The sequence below is a fragment of the Miniopterus natalensis genome, chromosome 4, assembly GCF_054644295.1.
Source record: "Miniopterus natalensis isolate mMinNat1 chromosome 4, mMinNat1.hap1, whole genome shotgun sequence".
In the NCBI taxonomy this organism is placed as follows: Eukaryota; Metazoa; Chordata; class Mammalia; order Chiroptera; family Miniopteridae; genus Miniopterus; species Miniopterus natalensis.
In genome coordinates, this window is record NC_142084.1 from 4,658,937 (window position 1) to 4,678,296 (window position 19,360).

At 46.9% G+C, this 19,360-nt stretch overlaps 1 protein-coding gene across 1 annotated transcript in view; it reads right to left on the reverse strand.

The window, feature by feature from the left end:
- The window catches only part of LOC107527843 (N-deacetylase and N-sulfotransferase 4), a 141,922-nt gene that overhangs the window by 69,371 nt on the left and 53,191 nt on the right, over positions 1-19,360 (reverse strand). Inside the window, exons 2-3 of the mRNA XM_016200707.2 lie at positions 15,314-15,401; positions 8,942-9,096 (exon numbers count right to left, since the gene is read on the reverse strand). Of these exons, the coding sequence (XP_016056193.1) occupies positions 8,942-9,096; positions 15,314-15,401 (243 nt within the window). The remainder of the gene's footprint in view (positions 1-8,941; positions 9,097-15,313; positions 15,402-19,360) is intronic.

Consider the following 19,360-nt stretch of genomic DNA (forward strand, 5'->3'; position numbering starts at 1 on the left):
GAGCCCCTTGGCCTCTCCTTCATAGTTGTCTGATGAATCCCTTAGTTCCAGACAATAGGGCCATAAACTGGGGGACAGAAACCATGGCCAGGGCAGAGGGCGGGGTCAGTGCGTCTAATCTTCTTTCCTGGAAGTCTCAGGCCACAACTTTCACTTTCACCTTGGCTAGAACTATGCTAAATGCACCCTACCTAAAATAAAAGCTGAGAAATCAGGGCTTTAGCTAGACACTTTGGCTCCACAAGCAAACTCTGGATTCGTTCAGAAAAATATGAAAATGCGTACAGTAGCCCTTCCCCTTATCCACGCGGGGGGCAAGTTCCAAGACCCCCAGTGGATGCCTGAAACCACAGATAGTACCAGACGCTTTATCTACTATGAGTGACCACAGTTAGTGTAGAATTATGGATAGAGGGAGACTGTAGAGCAAATGTGAATGTCCTGTGTCTGTTCCCAGACTGTGTGCCAAAGGTGCAAAAAGTCATCTGGTGGCTTTATCACCCTCCTCCTGCTCTTATTTCAAAAGGAATTATCATCTACTTCTTGAAACATGGAGAAATGATGGTGATCATGATGGTGGTCATTGGTGATGGTGATGGTGCTATGACATAATGGTGATAACAATGGGCATGATGGTGATGGTGATGTTGGTGATGATGACGGTGGTAGTAATGATGATGATGATGGTGATGATGTTGATGGTGATGGTGGTGGTGATGGTAATGAGGATGGTGATATTAATGATGGTGATGATGATGATAGTGGCGGTGAAGATAGTGATGGTGATGGTGATGATGATATTGATGATGGTGGTGATGGTGATGGTGATGATGATATTGATGATGGTGATGGTGATGATGATATTGATGATGGTGATGATGTTGATGGTGATGGTGGTGGTGATGGTAATGAGGATGGTGATATTAATGATGGTGATGATGATGATAGTGGCGGTGAAGATAGTGATGGTGATGGTGATGATGATATTGATGATGGTGGTGATGGTGATGGTGATGATGATATTGATGGTGATGGTGATGATGATATTGATGATGGTGATGATGGTGATGGTGATGATGGTGATGGTGATGATGATATTGATGATGGTGATGATGATGGTGGCGGTGAAGATAGTGATGGTGATGGTGATGATGATATTGATGGTGATGGTGATGATGATGATGATGATACTGATGATGGTGATGATGGTGATGATGGTGATGGTGATGATGATGATACTGATGATGGTGATGATGGTGATGATGGTGATGATGGAAGTGATGATACTGATGGTGATAATATTGATAATTATAATGATGCTGGTGATGGTGATGATGGTGAAAAATGCTTTTTGCCAGCAGTTTGCTAAGCATCACACATACATAGACATGTACACTCTCATCTAATTCTCACAAAAATCTCCTTGGTAGGAACTGCTATCATCCATCCCCATTTTATGTATTTGAAAATTAATGCACAAGAATTTTAAGTCATTTGCTAAGTTTACCCATCTAGTAATTGGCAAGATGAAAGTGAACCATGAGCTCACCTAGCACACTAACAATTAGCTGGTGGCAGGCACAGGGCAAACCCACATCACAGGAGATTTTTATGTGTAAAACAGCTAAGGTTTTGTTTTGTTCAGAGGAACGTGACTTCTTCTTTTGTATTTCAGAGCAGTTCATTGTTCTGTGTAATATAAACAAAACTTAATATTTAGAGGAAATATTTATTTACGCTTAGCAATTAAACTAAATATTCACAACTGCTTTAAGCAGTTATTAGCTTATCTCCTGGGGGGATAAGCAACTGTCTCATGCATCAGCACTTGAGAACTGGAGCCCCTCTAGCTAATCTTAGAAGATGACTTAAATGCATAAACACTAAGAAGTGAAAGTGCATCCTTCAAGGCTTTTCTCATAAACAAAAGTAACGGTCACAGGTGCCCAGAGCGGACGGATGCGGCCTCGATAGACTCAGCGTAATGCACTGTGAGTGATATAAATAGTTCATTCCCTTCAATTATTGCTGCTCAATATTAAAGTGCATTTTGTAGGTGGTATTTATTCCTTTGAGGTTAGACATGTTCAGAAATAAAATAGCTGCTCGACAGGATGAAGCTGCTACAGCTAAAATAGACATTTGAGGGGTGGGGGGTGCTGCTGCCCTCTGCTAGGAAAATCACATAGATAAATATGTAGAGTAGACACTTTCTGTCTAAGGGAAATTCTTCCATCTATCTGACAATACAAGGCCAGCAAGTCAAGGACTTTCCACGACACAACACATGACAAGATAAAGTCATTTTTCTCTAAACCCATTGCTAAGCAGTATGACTATTAGTAGCTAATGAAATACCAAAAATCTCGTCCTACTCCTTATGTTGTAGGTTGGTGAGAGTAGGAATTGTGAAACCTAGAGGCAGCTCAAGGAAGCAAGTTACGAGCTTTAGGAAACAATCTCATTCTACTCAACACCTGTGTTGTCAGCAGGTAGCTGAAAGAGAAACCAAAACAGTATCGCTTGCCATGCGATGCAGGACCACTCCGCATTTATGCACTCAATTTTCCATATTACCTTTAAGTCTTATACAACATCTACTCTCCATACAGAAAAGTCAGGTGGGAGCCCACAGTGCAGGAGGCAAGGGGCCAGGTGCCACAGCCTCGTTGGCTTCTTTAAGGTAGTTGGGGGGGGGCTTTGAGTCAAATGTGGCAGGGTCTTAGTTACAGGGCAACAGGAGCAGTGTTGAAGGGAACCGGCTCTGGAGGCTGACAGTGGACCTGGAGGCCGGCGGGCTGTTGGCACAAGCTGTCAAGGTGTGATGGTTGAATCCACACTTCTGGCTGGTGCTGTGAGGAGTTCTGTGGATCCTCTCTCAGCAAGACAGCCATAACTGGTAAGAATTATTTTAAAAAAACTTCTAAAATCTTTGGAAAATTAACTAAGTACATACAGTAAATGAAGAAACATTTATTTAAGAAGATCTATTAAGATTTGTAAGAACTGTGAAAGTGTGTGCATTTGAGCCACGGCCCACTCCCTGCCCCACTCGTCCCAGCTTAGAGTGACAAAGTTTCTATCCCAGGTGGGTCCATCCAAGAACTCAGGGGCTCCTGTCTCCCTAGCTCCCTGGGAGGGTGGGGCCACCAGCATTTGTCGCCCTCTGGCTCTATTCTAGGAAGAGCAGCTGAGTGGTCTGGACCTTTCCTCCCCTATGAGGCCCCGTCACAGGGCAAGGGACCAAGATACAGGGGACTAAGAATGCTGGTCTCGTGGCCTGTCCTGGTTCTAGCTCACAGTGGTAGTTCTAAGCCAGGGGAGGAAGCGGACAAGACCAGAGGCCACCACCCCACCCAGCACCCTCTCCTGAGTCTGGGTGTCACTTTGAGAGAAGAGGCCCTGTCCCCAGGCCCAGGTCTGGAGTGATGGTCAGAGTCTGCCCAGGGGAGAGGCAGGCCATAAGAGACAGTCGCACTTGCTGCAAACGCACAGCTGTACCTCAGTGACTCAGCGAGGCCATAGGCACAGCCGCCATCACCAGCGGCTCTCTCTTGGTTTGAGTCCCCTGTGCGCTTAATCTCACTGCCACACTCTTTTTATTGTAAGTTAACCCTCCGCTCAGCTGACTTATTGTGCCGGTCGTTATGATGCTTAAAGATTTTCCAGTGTTGCTCTTTGGTGAGTTTGGGTTTTTATGAGAACAATTTTAAATGTGAGCACTTTTCATATCAGGAATATAGTGTCTAATTATGAAAAAAGTTATAAAGTGTTTTGAAATGGGTGCAGAATTAAAAGTAGGATTTAGAAACTACACCTTTAGTCAAATCCTTCAGTTACTATGCATGTGAAAGACCTCTGACCAGTCGATAAAATGTCAAGAGAAACTCACGGCATATTGGAAAGTCAGCAGCGCAGGTACCACGTGGCCCTTTCCTTGAGGATGTGGTCTCCGGCTAACAGTGACCAGGGAGGCCGCTCTCACCCAAAGATGCCCCGGGCTCTGCAGGCGCAACTTACAACAGACCACCACTTACTTTCCCTAAACCTGCTGTACAGGAAAATAGATGCTTCAGGTTTGTGCTGTTTCAGAAGCAGGCGTCAGCAAGTCAGGACAGACTCTGGTCCCTCCTCACCGTGCCTGAATGCCAGCCAGTGTTTCCTGGCCTGCCTGTCCTCACCTGCGCCTGTCCTCACCTGCGCCTGTCCTCACCTGCGCCTGTCCTCACCTGCGCCTGTCCTCACCTGCGCCTGTCCTCACCTGCGCCTGTCCTCACCTCTGCCTGTTCTCACCTGCGCCTGTCCTCACCTCTGCCTGTCCTCACCTGCGCCTGTCCTCACCTGCGCCTGTCCTCACCTCTGCCTGTCCTCACCTGCGCCTGTCCTCACCTCTGCCTGTCCTCACCTGTGCCTGTCCTCACCTCTGCCTGTCCTCACCTCTGCCTGTCCTCACCTGCGCCTGTCCTCATCTGTCTGTCCTCACCTTCACCTGTCCTCACCTCTGTCTGTCCTCACCTGTGCCTGTCCTCAACTGCTCCTGTCCTCACTTCTGTCTGTGGTAACCTCCCAAGCATTGCTTCCATTTAGTGACAAGTTCACAGAACTGAATGGCAGCAAAAATGTATGACTTATTAAAAGGAAGAAAATTTTATAAATACAGGGTGGAGCAAAAGTAGGGTTACAGCTGTTAGTATGGAAAATAACACAATAACAAATAATAATCCAAGGAAAAACTGTGCTTCATGAGGTCACTGTAAACCTCCGTAGCTCCACCTGCATTCCACCGCCCCTACAGCCACACGAGTACAGTGTCTTGTAGAAACCCACTCCTGGTTGTCCCTGCTTATTCTTAGACTAACACCTCCACATGCACACACGTGCACACACTCACATGGCATGAGCGTTCATGGATGAAGCATGCATACACATGCATGTGCATGCCAACAACCCCCCACCTGCACTGCACCCACACAAGCTCACGGAATAGACACACACATAACCCCATGGCCAACCTGCAGCCACACTGTGCGCCAGGGTCTGGATTAAGAGCGATGACGCTCTACAGTAAAGGAGCTCCTCTGATGGATACACGGCAAAGAAACAGTCTCCCAATGTGTTTCTCTTACGACTTTTAGACATAATACAACAGAAAACAAAGTCTGTTCAAAGAGAATTCAGAGAAATCCTACAAATGAGACCCTCTCGACTGACTGACCAGCGTTGAAACGTCAGCGAAGCTATGATGTCATTCCAGTCATCTTTTTAAACACTGAGAACAACTGTGCTTCTCACTGACGACCCTCTGCCAGCCACGGTCCCACAAGGAGCCCTGAGGGATGTCAGGATGACACAGAAAAGACTTAAACACTGGATATTTTTCAGTATAAACTGGTCATTTAGTTTGAAATCTCTTCGCATAACTGCTTCAGGTGCAGCCGGACGAGCATTTCAGGATGTTCATTCCGCATCTGGGACGACGCTGGTGACGGTCGCAGACCTTCAGAAGCGGAGTCGATCAGGAGTGATCTGGCCCAGTGCTTCAGGCTGGCACATGGGCTGATGTAAATTAATTATCTAAAAACCTTGTAGTTTAGTGAACGGAAAGGAGAATCATTACCATTTCAAGGAGAACGCTGAGGCGTGAAGACACTGAAGGACTTGCCTACTGTGTTCATCTTACTGTGCGCAGTCAGGCCTACCCTCAGCCCCCAGGTCTCACTGAGGGCTTCTCACCCCCACCCCATTGTGATGCTGCTGACGGTGGTGTCATCTGGACATGGAGAGCTAATTTAATGAAAAAGGGGTACCTCCTGGTTCTTGGGCTGCACACATACTATCACCCCGTGTACAGTTAAAGGCGAGGCTCTGAATGTTACCTCTTGGATGGTCTCGGACTCCAGAAGGACCATGTCATTTCAGTGCGTGTGTTTAATGGACTTCGTTTCAGTTGTAATATTTTGACTATGCAACAGATAACCCAATATACTTTTACAAAATATATTTATAGGTCTCCATCTAGCTCTTGGCCACACTGACTTAGCAAATGTAATTGTTCCGAATGGACTTTAAATGGCCTTCAACATTTCATTACAAAGCAATTACACCAGAGTCTTCCCCAGGGCTCAGCATGGTTTTCAAAAAGAAATTAAACAGGTGAGATCAACGGTTGTGAAATATCATCTACCTTCCCAAAGAGCGAAGCTTTAGAGTGGGTGTGAGGCTCCAGGCAATCAGAAACAGTTTATTTTCAAGGTAGCCGCACTGAGCATTCAGCACGCTACTCTGGCAAGTTTATTTTTCAAAAAGGAAATATTTACTTAATTTTACAAAGTTCTGAGGCAGTACCAAATTTGTTCAACATTCCCTGAGAGTAAGTAAATACATTCTTATAAATCCACACTTTGAAAAATATTGGGCTTTCTAAAGCAAACAAACTGCATACTCGTCTGGGTTTGGAAAGACCCTAATTTGTTAATTAACACCTACTGCATGCTTGCTGCAAGCGGGCACTGCTCTAAGCACATTATTTGCATCCTGAAAACAATCCTAGCAGGTGGTTACAGACAGTGAAACTGAGGCACAGAGAGGCTGAGTCATATTTAAGGTCAAGCAGCCACTGATGGAAGCCAGGATTCAAACCCTGGCATCAGGCACCCTGTCCATGATGGAAACTGCTGGTTGCATTGCCCACATCACAGTAAGGCTCCCGCGTGGGACTGTCACAGGCAGAGACGGCGGTGAGCCATTCGCACCCTCACAGGTGCAACTTTACAATATAGGACTCATGGGGCCTGAGGTCTATGCCTCCTAAGATGCTTTTCAGCAACCACACAGTACAGAGACCAGCTAGTGTTAACTAAACATGTGCAACAGGTTTCCCTGGGGGCGGGGTCCTTGCTGGCTGTCCCCTGACACCTGCCCCACTCCGTGAAAACCTGAGGCAGTGCATCCTAGGGTCTTTCTGGGAAAATTTATCTTTCATTAGGTTGTTAAAGGAACACATGCTTTACTTAATTATAGAGCAACCTTTCTGGGTAAAGGTCTAGATAGTAACTACTTTAGATTTCGTGGACAGATGGTCTCATTTGGATGCCCGACCCAGCCTGGCTCTTGCAAAAGCTGCTGCTGGCAACAGAGAAAGGCGTGGCCGGGTTCCATAGCACTGTTTATGGATGCGAAATTCGAATTTTACAGGACTTACATCACAAAACGTTGCTGTGCCTGCGATTGTTTTCCTTTTTAAATGACTGAAAACCCAACAAAGAACAAAGCTGTCTCACCCGGGGACAAGAGCGAGCAGCAGGCCAGTGTGGCCCAGGAGATGCAGACTGCCCCGCCAGGCTCGAGCAGTGGCCTGTGGTCGCAGCAGCACCCGAACGAAAAACGTGACATAAATGGAGCCACTTTAAAATGAGCTGGAGCTGCCCTCCCAGGGGGCCCGCCATGCACGTCTCATGCCTCAGACTCTGGGATGTTAAAACAGGCAAAACCACCTTTCCCTGGGCCTAAAGCAACCTGTGTCCCTAAGAACTTTGCCAAGATTAGAAAGCAGACACGATGACTACAGGCTGACGACTGAACCCCGAGAAAGAAGACACCAACTAAGAAGGGCTCCTGGTGGCCAACTGGGCCCAAACTAAGCAGCAGAGCCCAGCAGCCGTTTCCACGCAGGCGCCTTTCGCACAGGGTGCACTTCAGCTGCCCGCCGCGCCCGGCCCCAGCCGCGCCCGGCCCCAGCCGCGCCCGGCCCCAGCCGCGCCCGGCCCCAGCCGCGCCCGGCCCCAGCCGCGCCCGGCCCCAGCCGCGCCCGGCCCCAGCCGCGCCCGGCCCCAGCCGCGCCCGGCCCCAGCCGCGCCCGGCCCCAGCCGCGCCCGGCCCCAGCCGCGCCCGGCCCCAGCCGCGCCCGGCCCCAGCCGCGCCCGGCCCCAGCCGCGCCCGGCCCCAGCCGCGCCCTGCCGGACCTCCTGCACTCCGGCCGCCACCCACAGGCAGGCTTCCCCATCCAATCAGAGCTGCACAGCTCCGACCAACCAGAGCAGCTCTATCCTGACCAATCAGGACACTGCCTTTGGACCAATCAAACGTTGAGGATTTGGAATCCTCATTTGCATGAGAACGAACCAATCAGGGCCCGGGGTGGGGACTCTGCTTGTCAAGCCAGGTGCCCGGGCCCTGGGAGCACTGTCTCCCCCCGGGAGGGAGGCGCTGCCTGCCCCGCGGGGCTGAAGCCCGGAGCTGACCGGCTGGGGCGCGGGCGGAGCGGGCCCCGGGCGGAGCGGGCCCCGGCGGAGCGGGCCCCGGGCGGAGCGGGGCTGTCCAGCCCCGGAGGCCTGGCCCAGGGCTGCCGCTCAGCCCTGCTGCTTTCACCGCGCTGCTGCATCACAGTTGAGCTGTTTTACAATGAATAATGTTTCCTCCTTCGTCGCACCAAAAATTGGGGCTTCCTATTGGTATTGAATTGACGCCAACTGCCACTGGTTGACATAATCACCAGACTGAAAATGACCACCTTAGAATTGGCCCCCTGTTTTAGCTTGTCTGCACCAATACTGATGTAACTTCCCCTTCCTTTATCATAAACACTCCTTGCCTTTGTCTCTAATTGGAAGAGTCCTTAGGCTTCTGCCTGAATCAGAGCTTCCCCAATAGCTATTCTTGCTGGATCTCAAGTAAACGCTTGATGCCTCTCACGGGCTTTTATATATTTTTTCAGGTGAACATGCATCATGTCACAATCTGTTGGAAATGCAAACTTGCAGGCGCTTTGACAGTGAACTGAATCAGAAACTGCAGGGGTGCTGTGGAAAGCCTGTGGGTGCAAGGGGACCAGCTAAGCACAGGCACCACTGGCCTGGAGCCATCAGGCTAGTGACTCCCCAGCCACCAGCCTTCGTCCTGCAACGATGCTTTTCGGGGCTAATTCTAACGCAGGCGCACTCACCAGCGCGAACTCCTTGTTGAGAATCATCTGCTCCACCAGCGAGGACTCGTTGTGGAAGAGGTGGGGCTGCATGTGGCTCCACATGTGCGGGAACCACCAGAACTCGGCCACGGACCCCAGCAGGCGGTCGTCGCCTTTGTCTTCCTCCTCGGTCCCTGCAAAACATAAGGTTAAAACAGCTCCAGTGAAATTTCCCATTAGCTTAAAGGTTATGTTTGTCAGATGTTTGTTATTTGTCTTATTCCTGACACATAAATCCAATTTCGTGTTGTCTAATGAAAATAATGACCGTGCTCTAAATTACAGCAGAGGCCAGGGGCCTGGGAGGGCGTGAGGTGGGGTAGGCGTGGCGCCCCGGGGCAGAGAGGTTTAATTTAGGGCTTAGTGGTATTTCGTCACTGACATTGTTGAGAATCAGAGCACAAACTTTGTTTTAGACTGTTTTCTTTCCTTTTAAAATCAACTGATAATTCTGCCCTTACTGCATGCTGCAAGTCTAAAATGGAGCTTCAGACTTCACTGATGTTTGTTAATTTTTTTGATTACAAAAATAAAATGTGCTATTGAAGAGAGATGAAGAGCACAGACTAGTGACACATAACCTCAAAAACAAAAGCAAAACAGACCAGCACCGAGGCGGCCTTCCAGAACAGGCCGCTGGAGACACTTCGGAATCTTTCTTTTAAATCATTTTCTACTTATTTTTTCAAAAGCTCATTTTGCAGAAATACTTTTGTCTTTACTTTTTTAACTTAATATTATGAACATAAACATTTCCCATTTTGATAAAAATAGTTCATAAAATGTAAATAATGAATCTATGAACATCCTAGAAACATAATTTGAAAATTTAAAATTAACATTAATTTCTCATTCTCTGTTAGGAAATGTTAACAGTGTCCAGTGCATAGGATAGAAAACACTGTCATGCCAAATTAAAAAAACAAACAAAAGAAATCGGAAATAACATAGTACTCAGCGTTCACCAAGTGGCAGCTGTTCAAGGATATCTTGACTGTACGAAATAATTAGTGTGTACAATTTTACAACATTCAGTTCTATTTTCCAATGTTCTGAGTCAATAACATGAGCACTGATTCCTCTTTAGTCTCTAGATACTTAACCAAACAAATAAAGCAAAACAAATCCTGGCTTATGGTGCGAGGTGTATTTACTTGGTGTACTTTTTACATGGGCTGCTTGGTTTTATATTCTTAAACAAATAAATACGAAAGGTGTTTTCTGAAAGGAATCTTCCCCAAATGCTCTGCTGTGTGTCCTGCAGGAGAGCTCGCGGTCGGGTGCGATCGGCGCGGGACCAGAGTGCCTGCTTCTCCCCCCTCAACGGTGTGGTCTGGGCAAGGCGCTCCTCTGAGTCTCGGTTGCCTGGCCTGAAATCGGGCTATAAACGCCTCGGGCGCAGCATCTTTGGGAAGGGCCAGTGAGATGAATTTGTGAAGGACTGAACACTGTGCCTTGCAGACGGTAGGCACTTTGTAAATACTGTATTAGGATCTCTTCTTAAAATAATCCCTACTGGTTTATACCGGCAACGTTCTAAATTTATATATTTTCAAACACTCTTCAAGGAACTGCCTGCCTGGATTATTAGTTTCTGACCGTCAGGGATGGGATCCTTTAGCTCACAAGGGGTCGGCCGCTCCTAGAGTGTGAATAGTGAGTAATTTAATTCGGTCTGCGGGCCATGGACGTCAGAGCTTCGATGTCTGCTGAGGGCACGCGGACTGCTGTGCGCGGTACAGTGTGTGCTTTGCTCCCGGGACCACCCTCCAGAGTCCTCCTGTCATTGCTCCCGGGACCGTCCTTGGTCCGGTTCTCAAAAGGAGCGAGCCCCAGGCTCGGTGTGGCGCGGCCACTACTATAAAGGTTGCAACTATACGAAGGGAAACGGGCTTTGGACATGATGAAGTCCTGTGGATAAGAGGAGCAGACAGAGTGCTTAACTTTTGTTAACTTTCTCTAAAATGTTAGTGCTGCAGACTTACAACTCATTGACTTATTATTTTTATATTAAGAATGTCAATTATTGAAATCGAAGAAAAGACGAGTTTGTCACTTGCTTAGGTGGACTGTGAGCACGAAGTGGTTTTGCTGTGGGCCGAGTGTTTCTGGTGGCCACAGTCTAGCACCTGAGGCACAGGCTAGAGCTGCCTCCTGTCACATGCAGTGCGAGCTGAGGCTCTGCCACCGTCCCCTGTGCCGCTAGCGGAGGGTCTGAGAAAGGCTCGCGGGCCTTCTCCGCTCCCGGACGGCTGCTGGGAGCGGGGGGAGCGCAGATGCGCCGCTGAAAGAGGGTTGCACAGACTGGGGACCCAGCAATGCTTTGCCCTATAAGATCCTATTAATTTTATACTAGAGGTTGTCTTGGTTTATAAACCCTCCCCTGGAGGTTGAGAGTGATGGTTCCAGCCTCTTTCTTTCACTTTGAGGATTAACTTCTCACCAGCCCTCTTACTTCACACGGGTCACCCAACTCAGAGCCACGCGCGTGAGCGCCTGCTCCCAGAAATAGCTCAGTGACAAACAGGTGTCAAGTCCTCTGAGGGACTCGACTTGCAGAGCAGAATTTCAGACGCTGGCAAATACAACTGAATGAAAATATTAAATTTTCATTCACTGTAAACATATTTTTCACACATGGTTTGAGTTTAAGTTACAGGTGAGAATAGAGTGTGCAGTTTACACAGGCTCCCACCTAACACAAGTTACGGACCTTTACAGTGTCTGTGGCCATGTTCACGTCTAACCTCGTCCAGACTCAAGTCTGCATCGTTACTAATTAGAAATATAGTATTCTTGTTCTTATTTAAAAGTTATTTCCTTTTACTTTTTTTGATTCCCAGAAAATAAAGTGTTTCAATTCAGAAGTAAAATATTGAAGAATTCATTTATTTTTACCACTTTTGGAGAAATTTGTGTTATGAGGTAACAGTATGTTTCTACAATTCTTCAAGTCTGCCAAGATGAGAGCAATTTTAGCAAGACCTGGCTAAAGGTTAATTTCCATAAGGCATCGCTGTGACATTAGAATAAAATATGTAAAATCCAGTGTCTGCATTACTGCCTTTGTACAAATGTGCGCCTCATAGTTGCTCATTATGTGTGAACGCTGTAATTCCTAAGTGACAGCAAGACGTTCCTAGCTTTCTTTTCACACTGAACCTGACAAGGGCTCATACAGTTGGGTATAGAATAAACTAATTTTAATATTATACTAAATAAAAAGAACTGTATTGTGGTAAAGATTAATTAAAAGCCACCTATATTTCCAAAATTAGAACGGAGACCTTGGAAGTGTTGGCTGTTTACTTTTTTGATCATATTTGACTGTTGTACAAACATGCTTCTAAAGGTCACACTAAGAAGCACTTTCCCAGCACTAACACACGGTGCTCTGTTCTGGGGAGGAGAGAGCTTCGCTGTTGCCATTTTGGAGATGCGGAAACCCAGGCACAGGAAGGTTTAGAAACCTGCTTATGCTCACACAGAGCTGGGATCTGAACAACAGCAGTCTGCTTCCGATATCTGCTCTCAGAACCAATACCTTACTCAGGAAAGCAAAAAAAACAAAAAACAAAAAAACAAAGCAAGAACAAAGAAGGAATGGAACTCTTTTATGTTTGAAAGTTAATAGTTTTCACATAAAGGGTTTTTTTATTGTAAACTGAGCTCTAACGAAAAAGACCAATATGAATCCAGTTTGCAAATATTATTCCTGCAGTAACTGACTGTGTCACCGTCAGTGCAAGACTAATCAGGAAGGGCAGTGGCAATCACCCCCAGAAATCGCGTCCTGCAGGAGACATGGGCAGCCCTCCCACCCGAGGGCTCTCCCTGCTGTAACGTCTCCACTTCTCCCCAGCTGCCGCTGTGGGACGGCAGCCAAGCTTTAATAGCTCCAGACCAAAATATTTCACCCCAAACTCCATGCTTTTATTTATTTTGTTTTCTATTAATCAATGGTATGTCCTTCGTTCTTTAATTTGGTACCCGAGAGTGATTGGCTTTTAGGGAAGGCTCAGCGATGTGTCCTTTGGGGGAGCTTGTCTTTAGCACACGAAGGACAGGGAAACTGAGCAGGGAAGGGTGCATGGGACATGCGGGAAGAGAAGCGGGCTAAGAGAGGTGGCATCTGCCCTCCTCACACTGGGAGGATGTGACGAAATGCCTTCAAAACAGGGGGCTCATCACTCAGCAGCACCCAGGGCATAGGGAAATCAGATCATCCCTGGAGAGGACAGAGACAGTCCTTGTGACAAGGCCACCTCCTCATGGTTACACAAGGCAGCCAAGTGACAGCTCCAGGTAGGAAAGTGGCTGGATGGGGGGAGGCGTGCCCTCCGCTGCGGGCAGCACCCACTCCTAACTCTGCTGCAGTGAATTAATGTGGACTAAGTATAACATAACAACACACCCTGGAAATACATTCTGAATGCATTTCATAGAGTAGCAAATCAATTAAAGCTTCATATTGATGGGAAGGAAATTAAACTCTGAGGCCTTACAGATTTATGCCTGTCACTTAGTCTCCAACGTGCACTGTCACCATAGTGCAATGGAAGAGTGTCTATTCCATTACTGTTGTTCAGTTAATACCAGCAAACAGAGTCAATGAGTTTCGTTTAAGGGATAATTAAAATGTATTTTTTGTATCTTCCTCGGATACTGTCGCTGTGATATCCTCCTGTGCCGTTGGTTTCCTAGTGGGCATGTGCTATAAACATGTCCAGTTATAAATAAGAAATGAGGAGCGATAACCTCCACCAACATTAACTCTAAGACCAGCACGCAGAATTAGCAGGCCTGAATATGAAAAGTAAGTAAAAGTGGAGGCACTTTTCCAGATATATTTCAGCCCAAAAGATGGCTTTACTTACACTATCTGGCTATTTAAAACAAAATAGTATTGTTTGTGTGTGCTCCCAATAATATCATTTTTTTTCCACGCATGAGTAGATGCAGCCATAGATGCCTGTGCTTTACGACTTCACAGCCAGAGCAGCTTAGGCCTGAGCTCATTTCTTGAGGGGCCCTGAGAAGATTTACAAAACCAGGTCTGTGTGCGGAATGGTGAGCTGGAACTGCTCTGCCTGTGCAGATATGAAGGCAAGAATCTCTCTCTGCAAAATGCCCTTTTAAAATATGCAATCATTTGATTTATCAGCTGGTTTAAATACTAATTTTCCTTCCATTACTGTAAACAGATTTACATGTTTCAAAGCGGGAGGGAAAACGCATTAAAGAAAAGCCAGTAAGACATCGCTGCTTCAATACTCCAATAAATCACGCTGAGCCTCTGGAAAATCACTGTAGAGCCTCTTTGGGTAAATGAGCTGCATTTATGATAATTAAAGATACCTTTGCATGGGATATTTTTAACGAGTCAACAAGCAGCAGGCATGCACAGATAACACCACGGGGTGTCCTCAGGGAGACACTGCTGTGCAGAGCCCTAAGGGACGCGTGCGTGGGCTCACGCTGAGGTGCCGATGGCCACCGGCAGCGGCTTTGCCCTGGGACGGCTCTCACACGCCACGGGTGCCGTTTCTGTCATCATCATGAGGCAATCCCTTCTATGCACATGGCTTTCTCTGTTCCACTGCTACACATTTTGATGCTCATACTCAGAAAATAAAAGTCCATTTCTGGAGGCGAAGACGGGCCAAGGTGGGAAATATCAGAGCACGGCCTTGTGCGTGGACACCAGCCACCTGAGGACTCGTGGACTGGAGAGACCTGAATAACACAAGTAGCTCTCTGGCTGGATGGAGGTGGAGAGAAATGCAAGGCCTGACTGTGATGTCTTTAATGCACGTTGGGCCGATTTATTGATAATATCTTTAGGGAAATACCCTGTAAGGGAAGGTGAATTAGGAAGGATGACCTTTGAAACTATTACATTTCATTGGGGCTATAAAATTCCTCTCTTATTAAAGAATGTTTTCCAAAGGAAAATAATATTTACAAAACTGTCTGCTACCTCGGCTACCTGATCATTTTAAAACAGTGCCTGTTATTATTATTACGGGGTCCCTGTCGCCATCTTCGCCGTCACTGTGCTTTCTACCTCTGCTGTGCTGCCTGGGACTCAAGATGCACAAAAGCACCTAGCACAGTGGTTACGGTTTCTCCTACGACTTGAAAAACCCAATCCCTTCCTCTTTTGCCCTTGATTCTAAAAGTCTTTGCCAAAGTAACCTAGCATATTGATTTTGGGCTCGGCTGCTCATCTAATGCACCCATGTCTTCCCCGAAATCTGTCTGGACATTCTGTTCGCCTGCTTATGACACATTTACAATCCGCTCTCCTAAGGATATGCAGCTGCCTGAGAACACCACGCCCCTTCTTACCTGTGTGGTAAAACTTCCCTGAAAATCCAAGGTTGAAGGTAAAATTTGCAACCTGAGTGCGCAGTAAATTTTGAGTCTCTAGTAAGGCCTGAAATAAACAAGAAATTAACATGATTTTAGAAAAATAAATATGAAGCTTTGGGATGCCTCTTTCAAATGTGTAGGCATGAGTGAAACAAACATGAACTCTGTGGCCTGGGGGCTTTCCATGGGGATGTCAGTTGCTGCTCCTATTTCAGGTACGACAATGGCTATTGTTGCCATGTTGGTGGAAGGTCCCCAAACTCAGAAGCATTTAAGGTGATCCTCTAACACAGCGCTGAGGTCTCTGTTCACTTCTGAGTGAGATTTCTTGAATTCCAGATTATTATACTTATTTTGTTGGGGAAACCTTTCAGAATTACTGGATCTAGACAAGTCCTGTATTTGTCGCTATGGAATAAGAAGTTAACTTTTGTTTAAGTTGAGATTTAGTATTTTACTTAACTGTGCTACCACCCCCATCGTTTTAAAGATGTAATTGTTGAGTTTAAAGCTTTGGATTTTATTTTACAAACTAAAGAGCAATGTCTATTACACAGGGTGTGGACTGCAGATCTTGAGCCATGAACAGAAAGGGCAGGTAGGAAGCAGGTGGTCAATTTTAGAAAGAGAAAATCTCTAAGTGTGGCAAAAATGTCCCTAGTTTCTAGAGATGTAATTAATCCATGTTAGTTTCTTGATTGCAGACAGGATAAAAAATCACTGGTGATAATCTTAGGGTCAGACCTAGTCCTGTGAATTTTCTGCCAGTCCTCCCATGTCCACGGTGCAGCAGAATTCAGAACTCTTGCCTCCGTGGGTTTTTTACTTTGCTTATTGATTCAGATGCTTTCTCTGCCTTTTTATAGATTTTTAAAGAGGACTTATTTTGTTCTGATGGAAACGAGACACTCATTTCAAACTAGGGATATTGATAAGATGGATTCCCGGTTACTGCTCTCCACGGGCAAGATGAGCAAAGAGCCAGGGGTGTAGACGGTTTCTGTTGAGCATTATGGTGGCTGAGCACTTGCTTCAAAATTTGTGAACCTATTTATTTTCCCAGAATCAAGAGGGTGCTCCTGCAAATTAGTTTAATTAAAGAAAAAAATGACTAAATAACTGACAGGTTGATGAGCTACATGGTCAGTGATTGTCCAAAATCAGTTATCCTGGATGTAATCCTGACCACTCTTGTTTAAATATTGTCCATTAAATAGAAACAGAAAAAAATAGAACCACTAGGTTGGCTCAGTCACATGAAATACATATTTTCAAAAAGAACAAACTCAACATTAAAAAAGGGTGGAGTTAAAAATAAAGTCTGGTGAACTGCTGGAGCTGACTGGTAGTAAGTGTGGTAGAATGTGGCCTAAAATGAAGCCACCCTGCATCTTTTTCTCTTAGTGAGCCCCTTCTCTGCTTGTTTTATCACAATCCCTGAGCCTCCAGATCTTGAAGTAGTTTTTTAAAAAAATTCTCCTTCCCCTGCTCTCCTCACCTCTCCAGCCCCATCCACTCAGTGGTCTGAGTCCTGAGCGTCATTCCTGACCCTGCATTTGTTTACCGGCCTCATTTTTACACCCAGTTAGTGTTTATGGCAGACACAGGCAGGGCTGGGTTGACAGCAGGCCCTGTAGCTGCACCCTGCTGCCGGGAGGGGGAGGAAGACGGTCTGTGCCTGGGACAAACGCAGGGTCGCCACTCTTGGGTGGTGCTACAGGAAATCTAGAGCCAGCTGTGGCCCAGGTGATAAAGGACTTTAGTGACTCTGGGTGGCCCATCCACTGATGCTTTCCCGGGTGATCTAGTAAAGGTCCAACAGCCTATCAACTTCCTCCTCTTTAGCAGGCCTGTCTTCTTCGTGGGCTCTTAAAACATCCCAGTCCACCAACCGCGCTGCAGGCTCCATTTCCAGCTCCTTCGCTGCACCTTAGACCCAGCATCCAGCTAACCTCCCCCCACAGTCTGCGCTTCTCCTCCAGGTCACTGGGGAAGGACTCTCCCTGTGGATCATCTCACCCCTCGACTCTCTCCCCTGCCTGTGAAATGGGATAACGGTGTCATCACCTGTCTCACACTGTCACCATTACACGGTAGCAGGCATGTGACGTGGTTGGCTCAGTGCCCGGCACAGAGTAGGGGCTCAGTGAGTGCTGTGAGTGCTCTGCCAGCATTCTCCCCCCACAACTGGGTGTCCTGGGGCCCCACATTTCCAGTTCAGAACCTGCATCACCATTTTCGCCCAACCACCCTGCCCTGGGAGCCTACATTTCCCTGGCCTTTCACTCTCTGTTCTCGGCCTGGAAAGCCTCCAGCTGTCCCAATCCTGCCCCCTTCAAAGCCTCCGACCTCCGCCTGTCTGTATGAAGCACCCAGGTCTCAAGGCTTCTCCTCTTCCTCTCCCCAAGTAAGTCCCACATGATTTTGGGGGGACGTGCACCCTTTTTCTGTTCCCTCATCACTTCGCATCTTTTCCTCCTTCTAGTCCATAAGCACCTGCAGGTGATCAACCCTGACTTGTTTGTCATATCCCATGTTGTTAAATATATTTTCAGATATGCGCAGAGCATTCAAAATATAACTGCATAGCAATAAACTGAATGTTTCATTGACTTTGATTAGTAACAGTTATCTGATGGTAAATGTTAACCGTGGTTCTGGAAGGATCCAGATGGGCTGCTGCGTGCCGCCAGCCAGTGCGCTTGCAGCAGGGATGTCCTACGGTCTCACGTGCTAGATCGCCGGGGAGACATGCTTAGGGCGAGGGCGGAGGGCCTTTCTCCCCCCCCCCCCCCCGTGCTAATTAGCTCCATGCAGAACATGCCACCTTCCCATTGTCACAGCCTCTCATCATGGAATCTTGACTAAGGTGGGAGTAAAAATGACAATTTCTAGAAGTAAAAACAAAACAAATGGATAGAATAACCACATCCTAAGAGGTGCCAAACTTTCCTCCCTTAGTGGAAATAAATGTTCTTTGCTTTTCAAAATTCAAGGAGAGAAAATTTCCATGCTAAAGGAAGAGACATAAATATTAATGTGTAGACAAAACGACCCGAGTTATCTCTTTAGGTCTCCCCGAGATCTCTTCACTGGCCTTAGTTTACAATGGGGAAATGGGGCAGAAAGAAGCCAAGTCAGCTGTGGGGGCATTGGCGTTAAAAAGCGTCTGAAAAACAAAACGGATAGGTGTTGCCCCCCTGGGGTTTACATTCTTTTTAGAAAATGAGTGATACACATGGCAAATCAATTAAATAATTTTCTAATTGCAAATTGTTATTAGTGGTGCAAAAGTAATTCTTGTATGTGCTGTTATTGAGAATAACACAGATTACCTGCATGTGGGCCGGGAGGCCTATGAAGGTCTCTGAAAAGTGGCAGTTCAGTTGCCCTGTGAGAAGGGAGAGGTGGCCATGCCCAGCACGGGCTCTGGCAGCAAGTGCCCCAGGCTAAAGGACCAGGGACACAGGCAGGTGCCAGGAGGACCTTGGCATCTTCCTGATACGCCACCTCTGCCTCACGTCATAGGGCCATGATTTTCAACCCTGTGCCACCAGATGTTTAGAACATGCGGCACCTGAATATTGAGTCAGGGCACTGACCTCTTTTCCCCTAGACTGTCAAATAAAAAATGACAACAGCCAACACAGCAATAGATTCCAGTGTGAATGAATCCAAATTATACTTATTTTTTTTGTCAGATTGGAAAAAATATATTTTTGGTGTGCCGCAGAATTTTAGTGATTTGTTTATGTGCCGTGAGATGAAAAGTTTGAAAATCGCTGTCATAGAGAACGTGACTTACATTTCTAGCGGGTTTCTCTGCCTGTTTGGTGAGAGGGGCTTGTGGAAAAAGGGACGCAGAAACGGGAAAATGATTTAGGGGCCTTCGCAGTATTTCCAGTAAGAGCAAGCACCGGCGCCTCCCACTGGCGGCCGTGGGAACACGAGAGGGACAGTGTGACTGACGGCCGCCCTGTACTAAGTGGTGCCTGATTCCATCACTGACATGCAGGGTGGGGG